General features: G+C 40.3%; 2 protein-coding genes across 8 annotated transcripts in view; one reads left to right on the plus strand and one right to left on the minus strand.

Annotated features, from left to right (window-relative positions):
* Positions 1–18,905, minus strand: part of ADPRM (ADP-ribose/CDP-alcohol diphosphatase, manganese dependent) — a 69,118-nt gene that overhangs the window by 39,830 nt on the left and 10,383 nt on the right. The window contains exon 4 of one of the 4 annotated variants that reach the window (XM_060135701.1): positions 15,080–17,750. The exons of 2 other annotated variants lie outside the window; for them this stretch is intronic. In XM_060135701.1, coding sequence (XP_059991684.1) covers positions 17,440–17,750 — 311 coding nt within the window. In that variant the 3' untranslated portion in view covers positions 15,080–17,439. Of the gene's footprint in view, positions 1–15,079; positions 17,751–18,905 lie in introns of those variants that run through there. One more of the 4 variants, XM_060135702.1, reaches the window with a different exon arrangement.
* Positions 145–17,441, plus strand: TMEM220 (transmembrane protein 220). 4 transcript variants are annotated; one of them, XM_060135706.1, is made up of 6 exons: positions 145–510; positions 1,204–1,233; positions 4,738–4,798; positions 6,688–6,811; positions 8,113–8,172; positions 13,459–15,150. In XM_060135706.1, the coding sequence occupies exons 1-6, from the start codon at positions 145–147 to the stop codon at positions 13,592–13,594; spliced, it is 777 nt and encodes a 258-aa protein (XP_059991689.1). In that variant the 3' UTR covers positions 13,595–15,150. The 4 variants fall into 4 exon arrangements, 3 of the variants coding, with proteins under 3 accessions (XP_059991689.1, XP_059991692.1, XP_059991691.1); XR_009537785.1 differs by lacking the exon at positions 8,113–8,172 and adding an exon at positions 7,739–7,824 and having other exon boundaries at positions 288–510; positions 13,459–13,473; XM_060135709.1 differs by lacking the exons at positions 8,113–8,172; positions 13,459–15,150 and adding exons at positions 16,612–16,661; positions 17,241–17,441 and having other exon boundaries at positions 288–510.

The following is an 18,905-nucleotide window of genomic DNA, read 5'->3' on the forward strand; positions in this document are numbered from 1 at the left end:
CACACACACACACACGCCTCTATTTTTCTCTTTCCTTCTTTCCTCCCTCCTTCCCTCCCCTTTAATTTCCTCTAATTCTTTTTAAATGTGAAGAAGGCAGCTTTAGTGAAAACTGGCATTGGAGTTGCACCTTTTTGGGTTCAAATGCGACTTCCTGCCCCCAAGGACGAGCTGTGCGACGCTGAACCAGCCTCCCCGGCGCTCTGTCACTCACTCTCCGAGTCTGAGAAATGGGCAGATACCTACGCCTCTCTACGTTTGACGAGGAGCGAATGCGGGCCCACAGGAAGGCCCGACCGGCGCCCCTCCCACCCGGGCGCGCGCCGGCCAGTGGCCCCGGGACCGGACGACCGAGGGCCTTCCGGGGATCGGGCCGGGCGGAAGGAGGGGCCGCGGCGTGGACCGCGCCGCCCGACAATGGCGCCTGCGGCCGGGCGCGGGGCGCCGGGTCTGTGGCGCGCCTGCAACTGGCTCATGGGCGCCTTCTTCGCGCTGGCGGCCTTCGTGCAGGTCAGCGCCCCGGGCCGGGCGGCGGGCGGCGGGACCCCGGGCTCCGAGCTCCGCCCCAGGCCCCGTGCGGTGTAGGCCGAGCGGCCGGCGGGGTCGCAGGAGCCGGCCCTGTACGGGGAGGGCTGGAGTCAGGGTTGGTGATCCCGGAACCCACACTCCGGCTCCAGCTGAGACAGGTGTGATCATATGGTCGCGTTTGCTCACATGCTGGAAGGAACTGGTTCGGCGCGTGTCCCTTTGCAGGGACCTGAGCAGAAGCGGCCCTGGCACCTTTCTAAAAAGGCAGCCTGGGGGCGAGGCTGAACTCACGGCCTAGGAGAGGAAGCAGAGCAAAACCCTTTGCAGCTAATTATCCTTCCAAGCCTGCTTTGGGGCCCCTTTGTGATAGCTTTCCTCATTCCTTAAGACTGGAGGGCGCTTAAGATACCCATTCTGGGCTTGGCTCGCCCTTTGCGGACCCCCTGTGCCCTTCTTTACAAATAGGTAGGTGTGGCTGTGTGTTCAAACCAGGTGCTGGGTTCAGCCAGAAGCCCCTTCCCCGTCACCATCGGCTACACACTATGTCATACTCCTCCTTGTATTCTCGGTCCCTACTGCAGCGTTTAGAAAATGACTGAAATGAATAAAGAGCAGACCAAATGCTGGAATGGAACATGACAGCATGTCGCTAATGCTGACGTTTTGGCATTCCAGGTAAATGATCCAGATGCAGAAGTGTGGATGGTGAGTAGGAGCTGCCTTCCCACACCTGAAAGAATTGTGGGGCTGCGTGAAACACGCAGGTTTATCTATTTCCTCCCTGCTTCGTCTACTTAAAAACTTAGAAATCAAATCCTTAGTAAGTGCTTTTTCCTAAAATATTAGGAGAAGGATCAGATTGAGAAGTCAGAATTTTCCAGATATAGAGGTGCCTTTCAGCAGTATTCCCTTTGAATAAAATGGGCCAACTGAGGACACTTTTCTGAAGACACAGAACAGACCTCTCAAGGTTAAGTGAACCAATCCTCATGAATTTCTATCCAGAAACTCCAACAAACATTTGACGAGAAAATGGCAGGCTTGAGGTATGTGGTTCTGCTAATTCAGTGAGTTACATTCATAAAAAGTAATTAAAGCCCATAAAACCTACAGTATACATTGAACCAATGCTCTGATTGAATCATTTAGAGGAGGGGGAGTTCATTCCACACATTTTTGGAAATCTAAATTTCGGTTCTTTCAATACAGATATACAATACTGTACAATATCACTGATGAGATGATTTTAGGCTTTGGAATAATGTTGACTGTGTATAGAGTAACAACAAGTGAAAGCATTTGGAATTATATATAATGTAATATATATTATATATATATGGTTATAAATATAACCACATTCTGATATTCTTACTCTCCAGATTCACATGCCCCGACTCTTCCTCAGCACTATGATCCATGTCCTTAGTTCCAAATGCTATTTCTCCTGCAGTTCCAAATATCCAGCTTAATGCCGAAGTTCCGAACGACTGCTACATCTGTCCACCTGTACGTTACAGTGGCTCCTCAGATACACACAAGGTCCTACCCAGCATCTTTCCCTCCAATGCCCACTCTTCCTTCTGACTCACCATTTCTGTTATCAGCAGTCATTCTGAGTCATCCTTGCTCAAAACCTCAGCCATCTCTAACGTCTCTGTTTCTTACCACTGTCTTTGAGATCCCCTCAGAAAACAAAGAACAAAGCAATTCAACAAAAAACAGTGTAGGTCTAATTGCTTATCTGTACGGTATCGGCACTTTTTACCCTTCACCTCATGCTTGGATGATGTAATATGAATAATAATAAACACCAGGCCCCCAAAGACATCCTCCCTCACCCCCAGTTTAGCCCCATTCCTCCCACATGGACCCTTGTGGGTCCTTCCTAACTCTTCGAGCTGCCTCTAATATCTTCCATTCCTATAATACTCCCCATATATTGCTTCCTGCTTCAAAAACTTTTGTCATTTCCCAAAATGTCTAAGTTGAAACTCCCAACTTGGCATTCCAGGCCCACCACAATACGGCCCTAACCCACCTTCCCAACTTGGTCTGGGAAGCCCAGTCCACTTCTTGCCTTGCCCTAAGAATTCCTGTATGTCAGACTCTACTCAAGCTTCCAGGTCTATCTCAAATGCTATCTCACCTGCAAAATCTCTCTGCCTCTTTCCCATAAGTTCCAACCATCCTTCCTTTGAACCTTTACTGTACCACTAACTCATTCTGCTTTGCATTAGAGTTGGCTCTGTATATGCCAGCTCCCAGGGGTCAGAGGCCAGTTCCCTCTTCTTGCTGGTCCTTAGGCAACCTAGCATAGAACCTTTCTATGGCAGTTCTTCCCATACTGATTCTTGAGTGAATAAAACAATAAAGGCACAGATGAATCAATTATATGTTACCGGGCATTGGGGGCTGTACTGTACCTGACTGATTTCCATGTTCCCTACCACATCTTGCTTATGGAGGATACTTGTATCAGGATGCATACAGGAGCAAATAATAGAAAATCTGACTAGCATCAGGTTATAAAAATACAGACCATCTCATAAGAAGTCTAGAGGCAGGTGCTTAATGGTCAACAGTGTCATCAAGGACCTGGGCTTTCTGTCTTGCTTCTCTGCCAATCCTCAATGGGTAGGTGATAAATCCTCTCATGTTTACAGAATGGCTGCTGCAGCTCCAAACATCTCATGCCCAGACAAGAGCATCCCAAGTAGGAAGAAACAAGGCAGGAGGCAAAACCAGTTTTCCTCCTGTGCTTTTCTCCCTTTCATCAGGGAGGAAATGTTTCCCAAGAAGCCCCTAATATGGCTTATGGTCTGGGATCCATTCTGCTTGGTGAGCACTCATACATAAGTGCTCAGGCCCCTTAATCTATTAATCACAGATATCTGATACATTTGAATGCACATTTAAAAATCTCTGCCAAACATTTCTTATGGAGAGCACAATTAAATACTGCATGATGTGTGTGTGTGTTTAACTTCTGTCTGTCTGTCTCGATGTCTCTGTTTCTCTCTCCCTCAGTAGCTAAGTCATGTAGTTCTTCACTAGGGGGAAACTAACCCCTTACTGCTCTAAAAGTGGCCCTTGGAACAACAGCCCCAGTATCCCCTGGGTGCTTGTTAGAAAAGCAGAATCTAGGGCCCTACCCCAGACCTCTGGGATCAGATCTGCATTTTAGTAAGATCTTCAGGTAATTCATATGCACACTAAAGTTTGGTCTAACCCTCGGCAGCGTGACTGTCCTTGCAAATGCTGATACTGGCTGATATTCTAGTCATCATTTGGGATGGAGTAGGAAGGATGAACATGGTCTGTAATCCAGATGCTTTCTCTCCCCAGGGTCGAGACAGACATGTTTTCATAGTGACAGCAAATCACTTAAAATGTTCAGCTCTGACAACTTCCTTATAAACTAAAGGTTTCTAACTAAGCATCACAGTTGATGTTAAGCAGCTACATCTCTGGGGAGGCCCCACGCTTCTTATAAGCCTCCTACCCCCTACTTGCCCTCTGCCCACACCACACAAGCAATAGGTTTTTCCAGAATCTGCCTGCTTGCCGTGAACGAGGCTTGAAAACAGGGCCTCTTCAGGGCCAGCCTTCCCAACTCCAAACCAACTTACAACAGTTTCCAAAATGAAGGGCCTGATCTTACTGGGCACATCTGATCTGTACACTGTCATAACCTTTATGTGGTCTCACTCGCAGAGATGGAATATGGAGCTGGATGGTCCATGGAGCCAGACCCAGCAGGGCCGTGTGGCTAATTATGGCTGCCCCTGCCCTGCTTTTCTAAGAGCATTTTTTGAAAAGTAGGGAAAGGCCATTTAGGCATGGATGTTGCTTGGGAGAGATTAGGAGGTCACTGTGTCTTGAGACCAAAACTCTGCTCAATGCTAGAGCTTGAAGATGGAGAAGTCTTTCCTGGAATAGCCTACAGTCTAGGAGGAAGGCAGATAGAATTACAGCCTGACACGGTAAATGCCATAAGGCAGAGGTCACCACTTCCTCAGCTGCTACTGAAAGCTAGAGGTAAGTCACGGAGTGTGGTGACCACTGCTGTCATCTTTCTTTACTCCCTACACATCTCTGAACACCTCCTATACTGGGCATCCTTCTTTCTTTTTTTTTTTTTCTTTTTTTTTTTTTCTCTTTTTGGGCATCCTTCTTAACCCATATAATTTCCTCTTTTTCTGCTAACAGGTTGTGTATACAGTTCCTGCCGGTCTGACCCTGCTTGTTGGACTTAACCCTCTTGTCACAGGTATGAACCTTGGATTCTGAATGGAGATACAGCAAATCTGATTTCCTTTCAACGACGACAGTCTATCTGCCAACGCCCAGGAGAAAACTGGAGCTCTCCACGTCTCTCTTCTCCCTTCTGATCATAAGAGGAGGCGAATTCCAATCTAGATCGTCCTCACCCATCTTCAGGAAAACTTGATAAGGCCGTGCCATACTAAGACAGTCTTTATCAATTTGGAACCCAGGATCTCATACTGATGCGGTACAGCAGTTATGCCGTTTAGCCCCTGAGAGAGAAGGGCTTCAGTCACCGCGTTGACTTCTTAAGCCACCAAGCTAATGGAAGATGGGCAACAATCAAACTGCTAACCTTGTCTCCATACTTAGTGGTGCATCATTGTCTATTATGCATTTACTCTATACAGTTCTTCTCCCAGTACCACTCCCATTAGTCATTTTCTGATTTTGAATTCATTTAACACCTATGGATCTGAACTGCTACTTTTGTAGAGAAACTGTCTATAATGTCTATAACAAATCTTTAGATTTTTCGCTGATACATGTTGCTCTCTCTAATCTCCTTATGTACCATCACAGTAACTCCAGCAATTTCTTGCACACTTTTATATATGTTTCCTCCATCTAGGCTGTAAGCCCCTTGAAAGGATCATGTCTAACCCATCTTTGCCCAAGTCTAGCTTAAACATGGCCAGGAATATGGCAGGTACCTAATGTTTGTTGAGTCAGTGAATGGCTCTAACACAGAGGCTTTATCATATGTTTGTTTTGTAACCTGCTCCTTGGATTCCTTACATGTATATCCCAGGTGAGTATACACATAAAAAATTCACTTAAAATAGCGGTTTGTATTGCCCACAGGCCACCTACCTCAGTTAGGGGCAAAATGTAGCTGCTTCACCTTTTATGGCCCTAAAAACTCAGTAAACCTTAGTTAGACAGTTTCATTCTATGAAACAGTGTCTTAGAGCAGAAAAAAAATTTTTTTTACATTGTTTACTAACATTCTCTTATTAATGGGGAATGTTAGTCCGGCAGGTTATTTGTCACTTTCTTTAAATCAGCTTCTACTAGTGGGGCTTGAAAATTCTCAGGGCCTTAGAATAAAGACTAATGATTCCCACCTGGGTGGGGAAAACTCCCATCCCCCAGATGCTCGGGCTCCTTGTACAAGGCCCCTAGATCTCTGTTTACATCTTCAAGGTGTATCAGTTAGGACTCCATTGGTTGCAAGCAAGGAACAAACAACTCAAATGGCCTATAAGATGAAGGGAGATGTACTGGGATCCTTTACTGAAAAGGCTGGGATGGTGCTGGCTTCAGGCACTGGTGGCAGCTCAGAACTTAAATTTGTCTGCAGTCTTAGTTCCACATCTACTGCACTTCAGCCCTGGGCTCCACGTGGTAGCCCTGCCACACAAAGGTCACAGCTTCACCATGCTGGGTCCAACAGAATCTAGAAGCCACTTCCCTGATAGCTCCACAAAAGCTCAGAATGGAGTTGTTGGCCCTGATTCGTTATCTGTTCATCCTGAGACAAATCACTGTCACTGAGGGGATGGAATACATTGATTGACCTCACTAAGGTCCAGTTGTCTGGGACACATAGACCAGGAGTGTGGGAAGGGTGGATCCCCAGAAAAAATAAGGGTCGTCATCATAGGAAGGGGAGATGCTGGACAATCAAAATAATAAATGTCCACTTAAGTTTATAAATACTGTTTTAACCTCTGTTTTAACCTTTTGATTTGAGGGCAAATTGAAACAAAAAAACGCCAGCCTTTTCTGAATGCTTTACTTGAAGGCAGATTATGGCAAAACAATACAAAGAGACCATTTTTCTCTGGGATGTGATTCCACGATTAACAGCACCAGGATATCTGTTTTTAGGTAACTTTATTTGGAAGAGTGTCTCTGCAATACACATATTCTTCTGTATCGTGTGGGCTGTTGGCTTGGCGTACAACCTCTTGCTTCATACAAAACAGAACATCTTGCATGAGGAAGAAGGCAGGTGAGCAGTGATTTTTTGCTCTTTGGAAGGGGTGGGGAAGAACTGAGAAATCTGTTCCTTTACGACACCTTATCTGTGCATGACGATGATTTAATTCCCCCAACACCATAAGGAGCAGGGAAGATATTATCTCCTTTATAAGCTGAAGAAACTGAGGAAAGGATAGAGCCAGCATTCAAAGCCAGCACTGCCTACCAAACCTGTGATCACTGCTACACGTTGCATTATATTATCGTCGGGCAGTTGGACCCTGACCCCCTTGTAACGAGCAAGGATCGCGTACAGTAACATTCAGTCCAGTCTAATGAGGTGAAAACTCCATCAGCCTTTGGATTCAGTCCTGGTTCAAGCCAGAATCTCATTTACACGTGTGATCAGCCCCATCAGAGGTCAGCCTCTGCCAGCCTTGCCCTTATATATCTCATGTCCTCTCCTCCTTTTGTCACCACCATTGGCTCTTGTCTTATCACCTCCTCCTTTGCTTCCTCCCACCCTTGACTCCCTGGTCTCACGAATAGCCCCCCTCCTTTCCTTTCTATCCCACTGGTAACATCTGCCAACACCAAAATTGAGAGACCTGTAGCTTAAGTCCCACTGGTGAGGTGCTGCTACATTATAGGCCCTAATCTTTGGAAAACTACATCAGGTTGGGTCAGTTGATGGGAATGTGGACCAAATGGTTTCAATCACCTCCACCAACCTGAAGCCCATGAGGCACAGTGAAATCCAAGTGGTGGTATTTGGCCAAATACTATTATTTTCTACGCTATGTAAAAGATACAACCTTTTAACACATATTTCTAGAAGCATATACCCACCCCAAAATCATTAGACTCACACTACAAGTCATTCCACTCCACTAAGACGTGACCCAGTCTCCTGCAATCTGTGCTTAAATTACTGATTTGAGCTCAACCTGCCTAACAGTGACCCCTCTAACACAATGTGAAAAGAGTGCCTGATCAAATCTGGGATTGTCTTCTTGGTTGTGGTATTCCTCCCCGTGACATGAAGTAAGTGATTTATATATGTTTTTGTTTGTTTTTTGTTGTTATTTCTCTGTTCACCTATAAATTGGGGAACAGTCATGAAGTTCTTATCTGCCTCATAAGATGAAATTTATTTTCATATAGGGCTTTAAAAGGTCTGAAAAAAGTAATTTATGAGTCATGGTTAGACGTGAAAATATTTTGTACATGCTATATATCTTGGAGGAAGTCATCAGACAGCAGAATCAAGTGTCAGGGAGAAAATGACACTTCGCAGCCACTTCAAAATATGAAATCTATGCTATTTTATAGGGAGCTCTTTGGTCTGGTGATTATCACAGCATGGCTGAGCCTGTGCCACAGCTCATCAAAGTAAGTTTTCAACTCAACTGTTAAAATCAGACGCGTTTAAGGTTGGTCAGATCAAGTAGGTAAGTGAGAATATTGACACAACTGGAAACAGGAATCTTTTGAGAGAAATCTTTCCTTTTCGCAAGGGAAGCTAACAAGAGTTGGTTCAGTGTTTCATGATCATTCATACTTTTATGAATACCACAGTTTCCTGTGTCATCACAGGTAGTTGCCAGTCTATTCTCCAGAGAGAAGGAAAGTGATCTGAAAAGGATCCTTGGATATTTAGGGAAAAGTGAATAGCAAACAAAATATAAAACTGTGGGTACATGTAAGTGAATATTAACTTTATAAAACAATAATAGAAAAAAAAATACATGACAACCGTCGCATATAAGCTGGAAGGGTATAAATGGGGCTAAAGTGCTCTAAGGTCCTTGAATTATCTGGGAAGGGTAAAAGTATCAATTTATATTAGATTTTGATAAGTCAAGGATTCATGTGGTAATCCTTAGGGTAACCACTGAAAGAAAAGGAGTACAGAAGGCAGGAAAGGAGAAGAGAAAAAGAACAGATGGGGAAAATAAGAAGCAGATGTTAAGACAGAGAATTAAACTCAAATATATGAGAAACTACATTAAATGTAATTGTTCCAAATATTCCAATAAAGATTTTCAAAATGGATAAAAGATTAAAAACTAAACACTGCTTACAAAAGAGAACACAAATATACAGAAACAGAAACACTGAAAGTCAAAAGATAGAAAAAACATACTATACAAGCACCAATAAAACGGAAGCCAGTATAGATAGTTTAATTTTAAAAAGTAGATTTTAAGGTCAGCATTAGAAAAAAGGAGGACTTTTTGGCAATTAAAAAAAATTCTGCTTTAATTTTTTATTTTGAAATATTCAAACACATTCAAAAGCAGAGACTAATATAATGAATCAGATGTACTCATCACCCAGCTCCAACAACTATCATTATATATCCAATCTTGTATCATCTATCACTGTCCTAATTATTCTGAAATAAATCTCAAACAACATGTTGTTTTATGTTTTATATATTTCAGTATGTATCTCTAAAAGATAAGCACTTAAAAAATAACCACTCTACCATCATCACACACAAAAAGTAAAACAGTAATTCCTCAGTATTATGAGTTTTCCAGCCAATGTTTATATTTTCACAATTGTATTATAAATGCTTGTTCCTCTGTGCTTCATGTTTCCTATAAATTGGTGGTAAGATCTAGAAACTTGGCCAGATTCTGGTCGTCGTCTTCTTCTCCTCCTTCTCCTTCTTCTTCTTCTTACCATCATCATCACTAAGCAAGACCACTTCATGGGTGGTGGTATGTACTTCCATCATAATGTGCATAACACCTAGCTGTTTCTCTTTAATGTTAATATAAAATCTTTGATGATCACTGCCTAAATCCACTAATTCATTTGAGTTGCAAAATGGTCATAATCTAAGTATACCATTCCTTGATTATTATCTGGAAAACTTCCACTTATCAATTCTTGGACTACTCAGACACAGATCATAAGAGGAAAAGGAGTTGACTCTCTTAATTCACCAGTTTTCAGAATAATGAGTTTTTCTTGCCTGGGCACCTTCCAAAAGTGACCAATAGTTTTGTTTATTTAATAATACCATTATAAAGTCATGGATTTCAAGATATTTGATGTTTCTCAGTCCATGGCAGTTGCTGAAACTGTCTCATCTTTGACCAGGGGCACTTATGCAGGTTGGCACCAGAACTCTGTTTGACACGACCCTAGTACACGTTGATTGCTTCCTTGCTTTCTGGTATGACAAAATGTTCCAAGCTAAGATTATACATTTTATGCCCCAGACCTGGAATCAACCATTTTTCCAAAAAGCCCTCATTACTTTCAGTAGGTAATAATGGTATTTAGAGGTCACATTCTGGGCACAAGTGGTGCTCACTGCTACTGGGTTGAGTTGGGTTCTTTTAGTGGGCAGAACTAGGAAAATTCACGTTATGTGTGCATAGGTATGTATATATATGTATGTGTGTCATAAATATATATATATACACACATGTATATGTGTGTGTATTACATATATAAAGATATATATATATATATATTTTTTTTTTTACGTATATAGTTAAAGATAAAATCCCTTATGAGTTCATATCGATCCTAGAATTCAAATTCAGGAACACAAGTTTTCATCTGACCTTATCAGCAATCTTAAATCTGTATTTACTTTTAATCATGTCAAAAAATCTCTAGTCTCAGTGACCTCAACATAACTCATCTGACTCATCCCACAATACAAACACAATCTCAGAATAACAATATAATTACTGAAAATAGGTATTCTGTGTTGCTGTTTCTAGGGAACATCTCTCTAAAGGATGTACATTCAAATTACTTGGAATAGTAACTGTGTGCTAATCCCACCAAGTGAATAGACAGTTAAGTTCATTTATTTCATTTTACTTTCAATTTCTAGGGATACTTTATTAAAAATATATTAATTTTGTTTTATAATTATATAAAACATCTACGTGGTTCCAAAGTCAAATCTACAAGACAGAGTACCTTCAAAGAACTCTAACTTCTCTATCTCCCAACCCTATGTCCTCCCTTTCTCTATAGGTGAAACTTTTTTCAACTTTATGGTTCATCCTTCCATGGTTTCTATTTTTTTTTTGCGGTACACGGGCCTCTCACTGTTGTGGCCTCTCCCGTTGCGGAGCACAGGCTCTGGACGCACAGGCTCAGAGGCCATGGCTCACGGGCCCAGCCGCTCCGCGGCATGCAGGATCCTCCCGGACCGGGGCACGAACCCGCGTCCCCTGCATCGGCAGGCGGACTCTCAACCACTGCACCACCAGGGAAGCCCCCTTCCATGGTTTCTTAATGGAGCAAATACGTACATTCATTGGTATTCCTGCTTGTCTTAGCTAAGTGGTAGCATATTATACACAACTGTATTCTTGATTTCCCCTTACTACATCCTGGAGATCACCCTGTGGTATATAAAGACTTTCCTTATTCTGCTGATAGGTCCACAGTATATTCATCCAGTCCTCTACTGTTCAGGTTGTATCCAATCTTTTGTGATTCAAAATAGTGCCAACAAAGTGTATTGTCAAATTTTTGAATTTTTACTAATTGGATAGTTGAGAAATGGGTAGTTTTCATTTGTATTTCTCTTATTAGGAGCAAAGGTAAGCATATTTTCATATGATTAAGAGCCATTTGCATTTTTTTTCTATAAATATTGGTTCATCTCTGAGAGTATAGGTTTAACCAATTTCTAAGGTTGTTGGTCTTCTCTACTTTTAGAAGCTCTTTACATACTAGGGCTATTAACCCTCTGTCTGTGATATAATCTGAAAAATTTATTTTGCAGTTTCTTATTGTCCTTTTACTTTGCTTATGCAAAGTACACTTTGCCATGAAAAAAAAAATTTTTTTTAATGTGACCAAATTTATCGGTCCATTCCCTTATTGCTTCTGGATCTGGAGTCATAGTTAGGTAAACTTTCCTTCCTCTCAGGTTGTAAGTAACTTACCTAAGTTTTCTTCTAATACATGTATGGTTTCATTTTTACATTTAAATCTTTGACCGATTTAGAGTTTATCCTAGTGTAACAGCAAAAAGAACGGATCCAATATTATCTTTTTCCTTTTTGGCTCTCTGCTGATCTCAACACCACTTATTAAAAAGCATACATAACTAATAACATAGCCTCAAAATAGATAAAATAAAAATGGACAGAACGAAAAAGAAAAACTAAAAAATTGACAATCATTTTGGGAGACTTTAATACACTTCTTTCAGTTACTAACAGAACAAGAAGATTTAAAAAATCAATAAAGATATAGAAAATGTGAGCTACACAATAAGAAACTTGACCTAAAGGACATATATAGAATACCAGCACCAAGAATGGCAGAATCCACTTTTTTTTTCAAGTAAACGTTGAATATTTGCAAAAAGACTTTATGTTGAGCCATGAAATAAGTTCCAACAAATTTCAAAGAACTGAAATCTTATAGAGTACGTTCTTTGACCACAGTGCAACTAAGCTAGAAATCATTAACAAAAATAATAATCAGACAACCACTGTATGTTTGGAAATTAGGAAATGTATTTCCAAATAACATTTGGAACACATCACAATGAAAATTAGAAAATATTTTGAACTGAATGATAAGGAGACGACTACATATTAAAATTTGTGGGATGTGGGTAAAACGCATGCTTAGCATTATATACATATATTAAATATGTATATTTAATATACATATACATATATTATAGCATTAAATACATATATTAAAACAAAACAAAACAAAACAAAAACTAGGCAGGCTGAAAGTCAATGAGGTAAGCTTCGAAGAAGTTAGGAACTCTCCAGTTCAAGAAGTTAGTAAAAGAACAGTATATTAAGCCCAAAGAAACAAGAAAATAAATATAAAGTGAGTTTAGCATGATGGCTGGATACTAGGTCAATATACTAAAATCAACTATTCTTATCAGCAAGTAACAGAAAATGATAAAAACAAAAAGTTATCATTTATAGCATCAAAAAATCAACTCCCCAGGAATAAATCTAGCAGAGATGTGCAAAATCTCTGCATACAAAACTATAAAATATTATGGGAGAAATTAAAGACCTCAATATTAAAATAAAGAACACCTAAATAATTATCCTATGGCAGTATAAGATAAACCCATACTGGAAAAATAAATGAATGAAACAACAGAATCTAGAAACAGATCCATATATATATATATATGTATGTATGTATGTATGTATATGGCCTTTACTTAGAACAATGGTGGCACTCCAGGGTAGCAAAGGAAGGCAATCTTTTCAATAAATAGTGCTGGAGCAATTGAATATCCATATGGAAAAAAGTGAAACAACCCCTACACCTTAAAACTTTCATAAAAATCAGTTCTAGGTGGATTATAGATCTAATGTGAAAAGCAAAACAATAAAACTTTTAGAGAAGATAATCTAGTATCCTTAAGACCTTGGGGAAGAAAAGTTTTCTTAAACAGGACACAAAAATCATTATGTAAAGATCCATTTTAACATTGCTTTATCAGTGACCTTCAACTGAGGTCACTGAAATGCAGAATTATAAATGCAGAAATAAGAATTATATTTCAATTTAAAAAATTAAAAAGACCGTACAAAAATGTAATGATGTGTTTTAGTAAAATCAATCTTCATATTCGTTACCAAAGCAATTCATAATTTTTATTGGATTGTTATTTATAATAATTTTTGTGTGTCTTTATAGGAATCCAGTTGGTGGAAGAATTCAGTTGGCTATTGCTATCATAGTTGCTCTTTTCCCATTTATCTCATGGGTCTATGTATATATAAACAAGGAGATGCGGTCCTCCTGGCCAACTCACTGCAAGACAGTAATTTAAATGAAGAATCCTGTTCTTAAAATGAGAGTTTACAATTTTTTGTAAACATGATTGTAACATGCCAGTTTCCTAGGAATTTATTTCAGGTAATTTAATACTAGAGATGATTTTTTTACAAAATCCTAAGTTAGGCTGCCTACAACACAGGACTGGAAGGGACTAGTAAGAGAAGGAGTCTGACATTCTGTTGTGTCACAGTGTAGTGGAAAAGGCAAAACACAAAAGTTCAGAAATATGAATTCTAACTCAGCTACGTTACTATCCATGTGACTTGGGCAAATGTGTAAACCTCCCATGTATAATTCTTTATCTATAAAATAGGGTTACTACCAGACCTCCTACTTATTTATATAGTTGCAAGGTTTATAACCGAGATAATATGAGAGCATTCAAAATATAAAGAGCTGACAAAGGGCTGCACCTGATAACACAGAGGGAAGCAGGGTTTGGATAATGATAGAAAGAGTTCAGGAGAGGGCTGTACCCCTGAACTAACCTCAGTATACTGAACTGGTACAGTGCTGTGAATTAAATGAGGACTCCAGATGAACCAAGTGAACAAGCATGTCTTGGAAAGAAAGTTAGCTAGAATAAAGGAATGTGGGACCAAAAAGAAGGAGAGAGAGAATATTAATTACATTTTAAATGAAAAATAAGACCAAAATCTAGACACATATTTTTAATGTCAAAAGTAGCCCTGTAGAGAAGACCATTTCAGAGCTGTGCAGTCTGGTGGCCACTAGCTGCATGTTGTATTGAGCGCTTGAAATGTACACTGAAGAAGTTTGAATTTTTTCATTTTTATTTAAAAACATCAATTCAGTTATGAGAAAACTTATAAGTGTGTTTGGAACACTTGTTTTAAGTATGTTTGGAACAACTTGGATATATGAATCTATTTCTTCAGCTGCAAATTTTATATCTAAATACGGACCAAGTATTTCCAATGAAAATTTAGTGTCCAAATGGATGGATTATAAGTATAAAATATACACTAGATTTTACAGACTTAGTATAAAAAAGAATGTAAAATATTTTTATATTGATTACATGTTAAAATAATATGTTAGATGTATTGGGGTAAATAAAATACATAATTAAAATTAATTTTATCTATTTCTATTTACTTTTTAAAATGTGACTGCTAAAATATTTCAAATTACTTATGTGGCTCACATTATATTTCTGTTGGTCAGTGCTGTCTTAGAGCATCTGGACGGCAACTCTTTTACATATGCTAGCATCAAACTCCATAGTGGAGACAGTTTCATGAGATTTAGGAAATATTTGACTCAAAAAGTATTAGTAGAGTGAAAATGAGTCTGGTAGTTTGCCTATTTTTATAGCCTTTAATACGATATTAAGTATTTTATAAATATTTGTTAAAGAAGATAGGCATGTTTTTTGTTTTACATAATGGCCACTGGATAGTCAGAAATTCTCTATCAAGATTTAGAGGGTAAAGGAAAAAAAATCTAGTTGATATTAAAGCAATTAAAGTAAAATTTATTTTAAGGGTCAGTGAAATACAAATAAAGGATTTCAGTTTTCTGGTATATTTATGGTTTTTATACCTCCGTTAGTATAACTATTAGTCAGACATGAAGAAACAGATTTATTTCCAAATTCTATATAGGACCTACCCATCCTCCAAGTAATGCCTGCTTCTGTGCTTAAAAGACTGTAATGTTTCAATTTTTTTTAAAGTAATGTTCAAAATACACTTTCATCATATTTGCATCTCCCATATAACACTATGAATTTTGTGAATATACACAGTTCCTTTCGTATCTCCAGAAGCATGTAAAAGGCAGTAACTTGGTAAAGTACTGCCTTTTGAACAGTATTACTGAAATTGCTTTTCAACTCTATTTTTCAATTGAATTTAAGTATTATTAGTAAGTTTAATAGTTCTATTGTCAAAATCTCTGTCCTCCCACCCTCACAATCTTTTTTCTCCCCATTGTCATTCTCCTATATCAGCCTCTCATTATCCACTGCCTGGAACTGACACAAATTTCCTCACATATTCCCCAGCTCAGACACCGGAGGGTTCCTCACTGCCTGACAAGTTTAGTTCTAACTCTGGCTCGTCACTCAGGGCTCTTCACCACGTAGCCCTAGCTTGTCCTTTCCCGCTTTACCGCCTGCCATCCCCCAGCGCTGTTTGGTGAATCCTCATAGCATTACTTGCAGTTCCTGAACTCAGCATATCCTATGACGCTACGCTGTTCTGTCTACATGAAATGCACCTGCACACCTATTTAAATGATTTTTCTTCCTTCTTCAAGTCATCCCTATTCCCTTCAAACAAAATTAAATCCCTCCTCCATGTTGCCACTGTCCTTTCTTCATACATTTGTATGCAGGGTTGCTTCTCTCTCTCACTTGTGGAAAAGTCAGTGAAGGCAGGGAGCGCATTATAGTCACGTCAGTGGCTGAATAATGACCCTCAAAGGTATCCAGGTCCTAATCCCCAGAACCTTTGAATGTTACCTTACATCACAAAATAAGACTTCCCAGATGTGATTAAGGATCTTGAGATGGGAAGATTATCCTGGATTATCTGGGTGGGCCCTCAATGTAATTACAATATAAGAGGGAGGCACAGGGATATTTGACTACAGACGGAAGGGGAGAAAGGCATTGTGACAACAAAGCAGCAAGAGACTGGAAAAAGCTGCATTGCTAGCTTTGCAGATGGAGGAAGGGGCCATAAGCCAAGACATGCAAGAGATGCAGCTCTAGAAGCTGGAAAAGGCAAGGAAACCGATTCTGCCTCCGAGAGAGCATGGCCCTGATAACACCTTGATCTCAGCCCAGTGAAGACAATTTCAGACTTATGACCTCCAGAACTGTAAGAGAACAAATATATGTTGTTTAAGCCACCAAGTTTGTGGTAATTTGTTACAGCAGCCAGCGGAAACTGATACGCCTCTGCAGCCCCACAATGCTTCGGTACTCAGCAGACACGCTTACGTTGACTAGTACTGGTTTTTTGTCTTCCTGTTTTTCAGGCCCTGAATCAAACTTTTTCTACACTTGAACAGTCCCCATTTGCCACTGAGTAAGTGTTTCTGCAAATAAGTCTTAGAATATATGACAGCTCAGTTAAACATGCCCCGTTTGTCTATAAAGGGAGTCAAGGGTAAATTCATCTACCTACGACAGTCTCCTATAGCACCAGCTGGGGGCCCAAATAGACATGCTGGCAGGCACACAGCTGCATTGGCACTCGGTCCTGATTTGGCTGAACTCACAAGAGGTTCACAAGGGAGACCACACATTCACCTGTGTGAATGGGGGTGCTATTCGTTCACCTGTGAAGTAACTAGGGATGCTTTTGGCTTACAAAACAGGAGTATAAACCTATAAAAGTACAAATATGATGGGTACTCGGAGCATAAAATGTCTAAAGCTCATTCACACAACTGGGTAAACGGAAAAAGTTTACCTGAGCTTATTTTATTTCTTTTTTATTATGAATTTTAACTTACATAGCTAATACAGTGAATGAATACATTCTCCTTGTAAAAAGTAAAAAAACCTCAGGTAAGGCTAAATAGAATGTTTGGAGGACTGTATCCCCCCCACCTCAGTCTCCTCCCTGGTTTATTCATGCTACTTTCATTCATTTCCTTTCCAGTTTTCAACACGGGATATATTATCCAAAAATGACATTTCAGAATATCTTACGAGCTAACACACACTGAAGTCAGTTATGGCCATTTGTTATGCAAACAGAATACTAAACAATGAGACTCAGGATGTGGGGAGAGGAAGGCGAAACAAACCCACAAAGCCAAGTCAGTCTCTTTCTATAAAAGTAAACAAATAAAATCACACTAAAAATGGAAAGCTTTTTCCTTCTTGTAATTCATAATTCTGTCTGGAACTCTGCCCCTCCCTTTCAGCACCATTTTGTCAGGATAGACATGAACTGTGCCAAAGGCCTGGCTGTCTGGAGCCGTTTCAATAACCCCTTCTATGTTGACGTGGTGCACACCAAAAGGATCCTCAGAGTAGCCACCATCGTGAGTGTGACCGGCGAAGAAACACACCACACACTTGTGAGACCAAATGACTGCCAGGGCGTCTCTGTAATTCCAGGCCAGGCACACACTGTCAGAGGCCTCGGGATAAATGGGAAGATGGCCTGTTAGTTAAAGAGAAGAAGAGTTATGAGCCAATTAAGAAATACCTCTTTCACCAAAAAAAGGCTAAAAACTAGTACTCAGGATAAAGAAAATGTGTATTGCTACTCATATGGACCGAGACCAGAGAGAATCCACATACATGAAAAACTAGATAATCTAGAGCCACGTTTCTGGAGCATAAAGAAGGGCGAGACAGGTTGCATCCAAGGGGAGAGAGGCTGCTGTATACGCAGAAAGCCTGAGATCTATGGCCTCCAAAGTCTCAAGATGCACAAACACCACCACGGGAGACTGAAGGCATCCCGGGCGGGGCGGTCCGTAAAGGCAGCCAGAGATCAGGCAGATGCTGCACTGGAATCCAGTCTCACTGACTTCCCTAAGAGTATGAGTGTTACACACACAGAAAGAGCTACTCCCAAGTAAAAGAACAGTTTAGGGATGGGCCAATGGATTTTATATATATATGTCATTTATATAAACACTCAATGTTTTATAAAGAACTGACTTATGCTACTTGAAATACCTCCATGAGATCAAGGTGGCCATAGCCATTTTACAGATGAGAAAACTAAGTTAAAGAAGGGAACATTCATACTAGCTTCCACCGGAGATACAGCCAAGAGAATTTCAAATTCTTGATCTCAAGGCACCTACGAGGCCACATCAACATCAGGCCACGGTTTCACTCCAACGTACAGGTACAACAGCTCACTGGTCTTTGATTCTTCCCATTAAATCATTTTCCTTTTTTCTCTATTACTGTTTATTTTTATCCTGAAATTTTATTCTGAAAATTTTATTCTGCTTGATATCTATTAGTTTATAATAAAAGTAAAAAAAGGGGAGGTAACAGAGCACACACGCGCGCGCGCGCACACACACACACACACACACACACACACACACACACTCACTCTCTCTCTCTCTCTCTCTCTCTCTCTCTCTCTCTCTCTCTCTCTCTCTCTCTCTCTCTCTCTCTCTCTCTCTCTTCAAGCTGTGATAAGGGCTGAGAGTCCCAGGAGGCTGTGTGACTTTGTAGACCCAGATGCCATGCTGGACTCATCGGACACAATTAGTCGCTCCCTCCTCTTTGAAATGCTTGGCTTCCAGAACACCGCTGTCCCCCTAGTTTTCTCCCAACCTCAACAGCTTCT

The sequence above is a fragment of the Lagenorhynchus albirostris genome, chromosome 20, assembly GCF_949774975.1.
Source record: "Lagenorhynchus albirostris chromosome 20, mLagAlb1.1, whole genome shotgun sequence".
NCBI lineage: Eukaryota > Metazoa > Chordata > Mammalia > Artiodactyla > Delphinidae > Lagenorhynchus > Lagenorhynchus albirostris.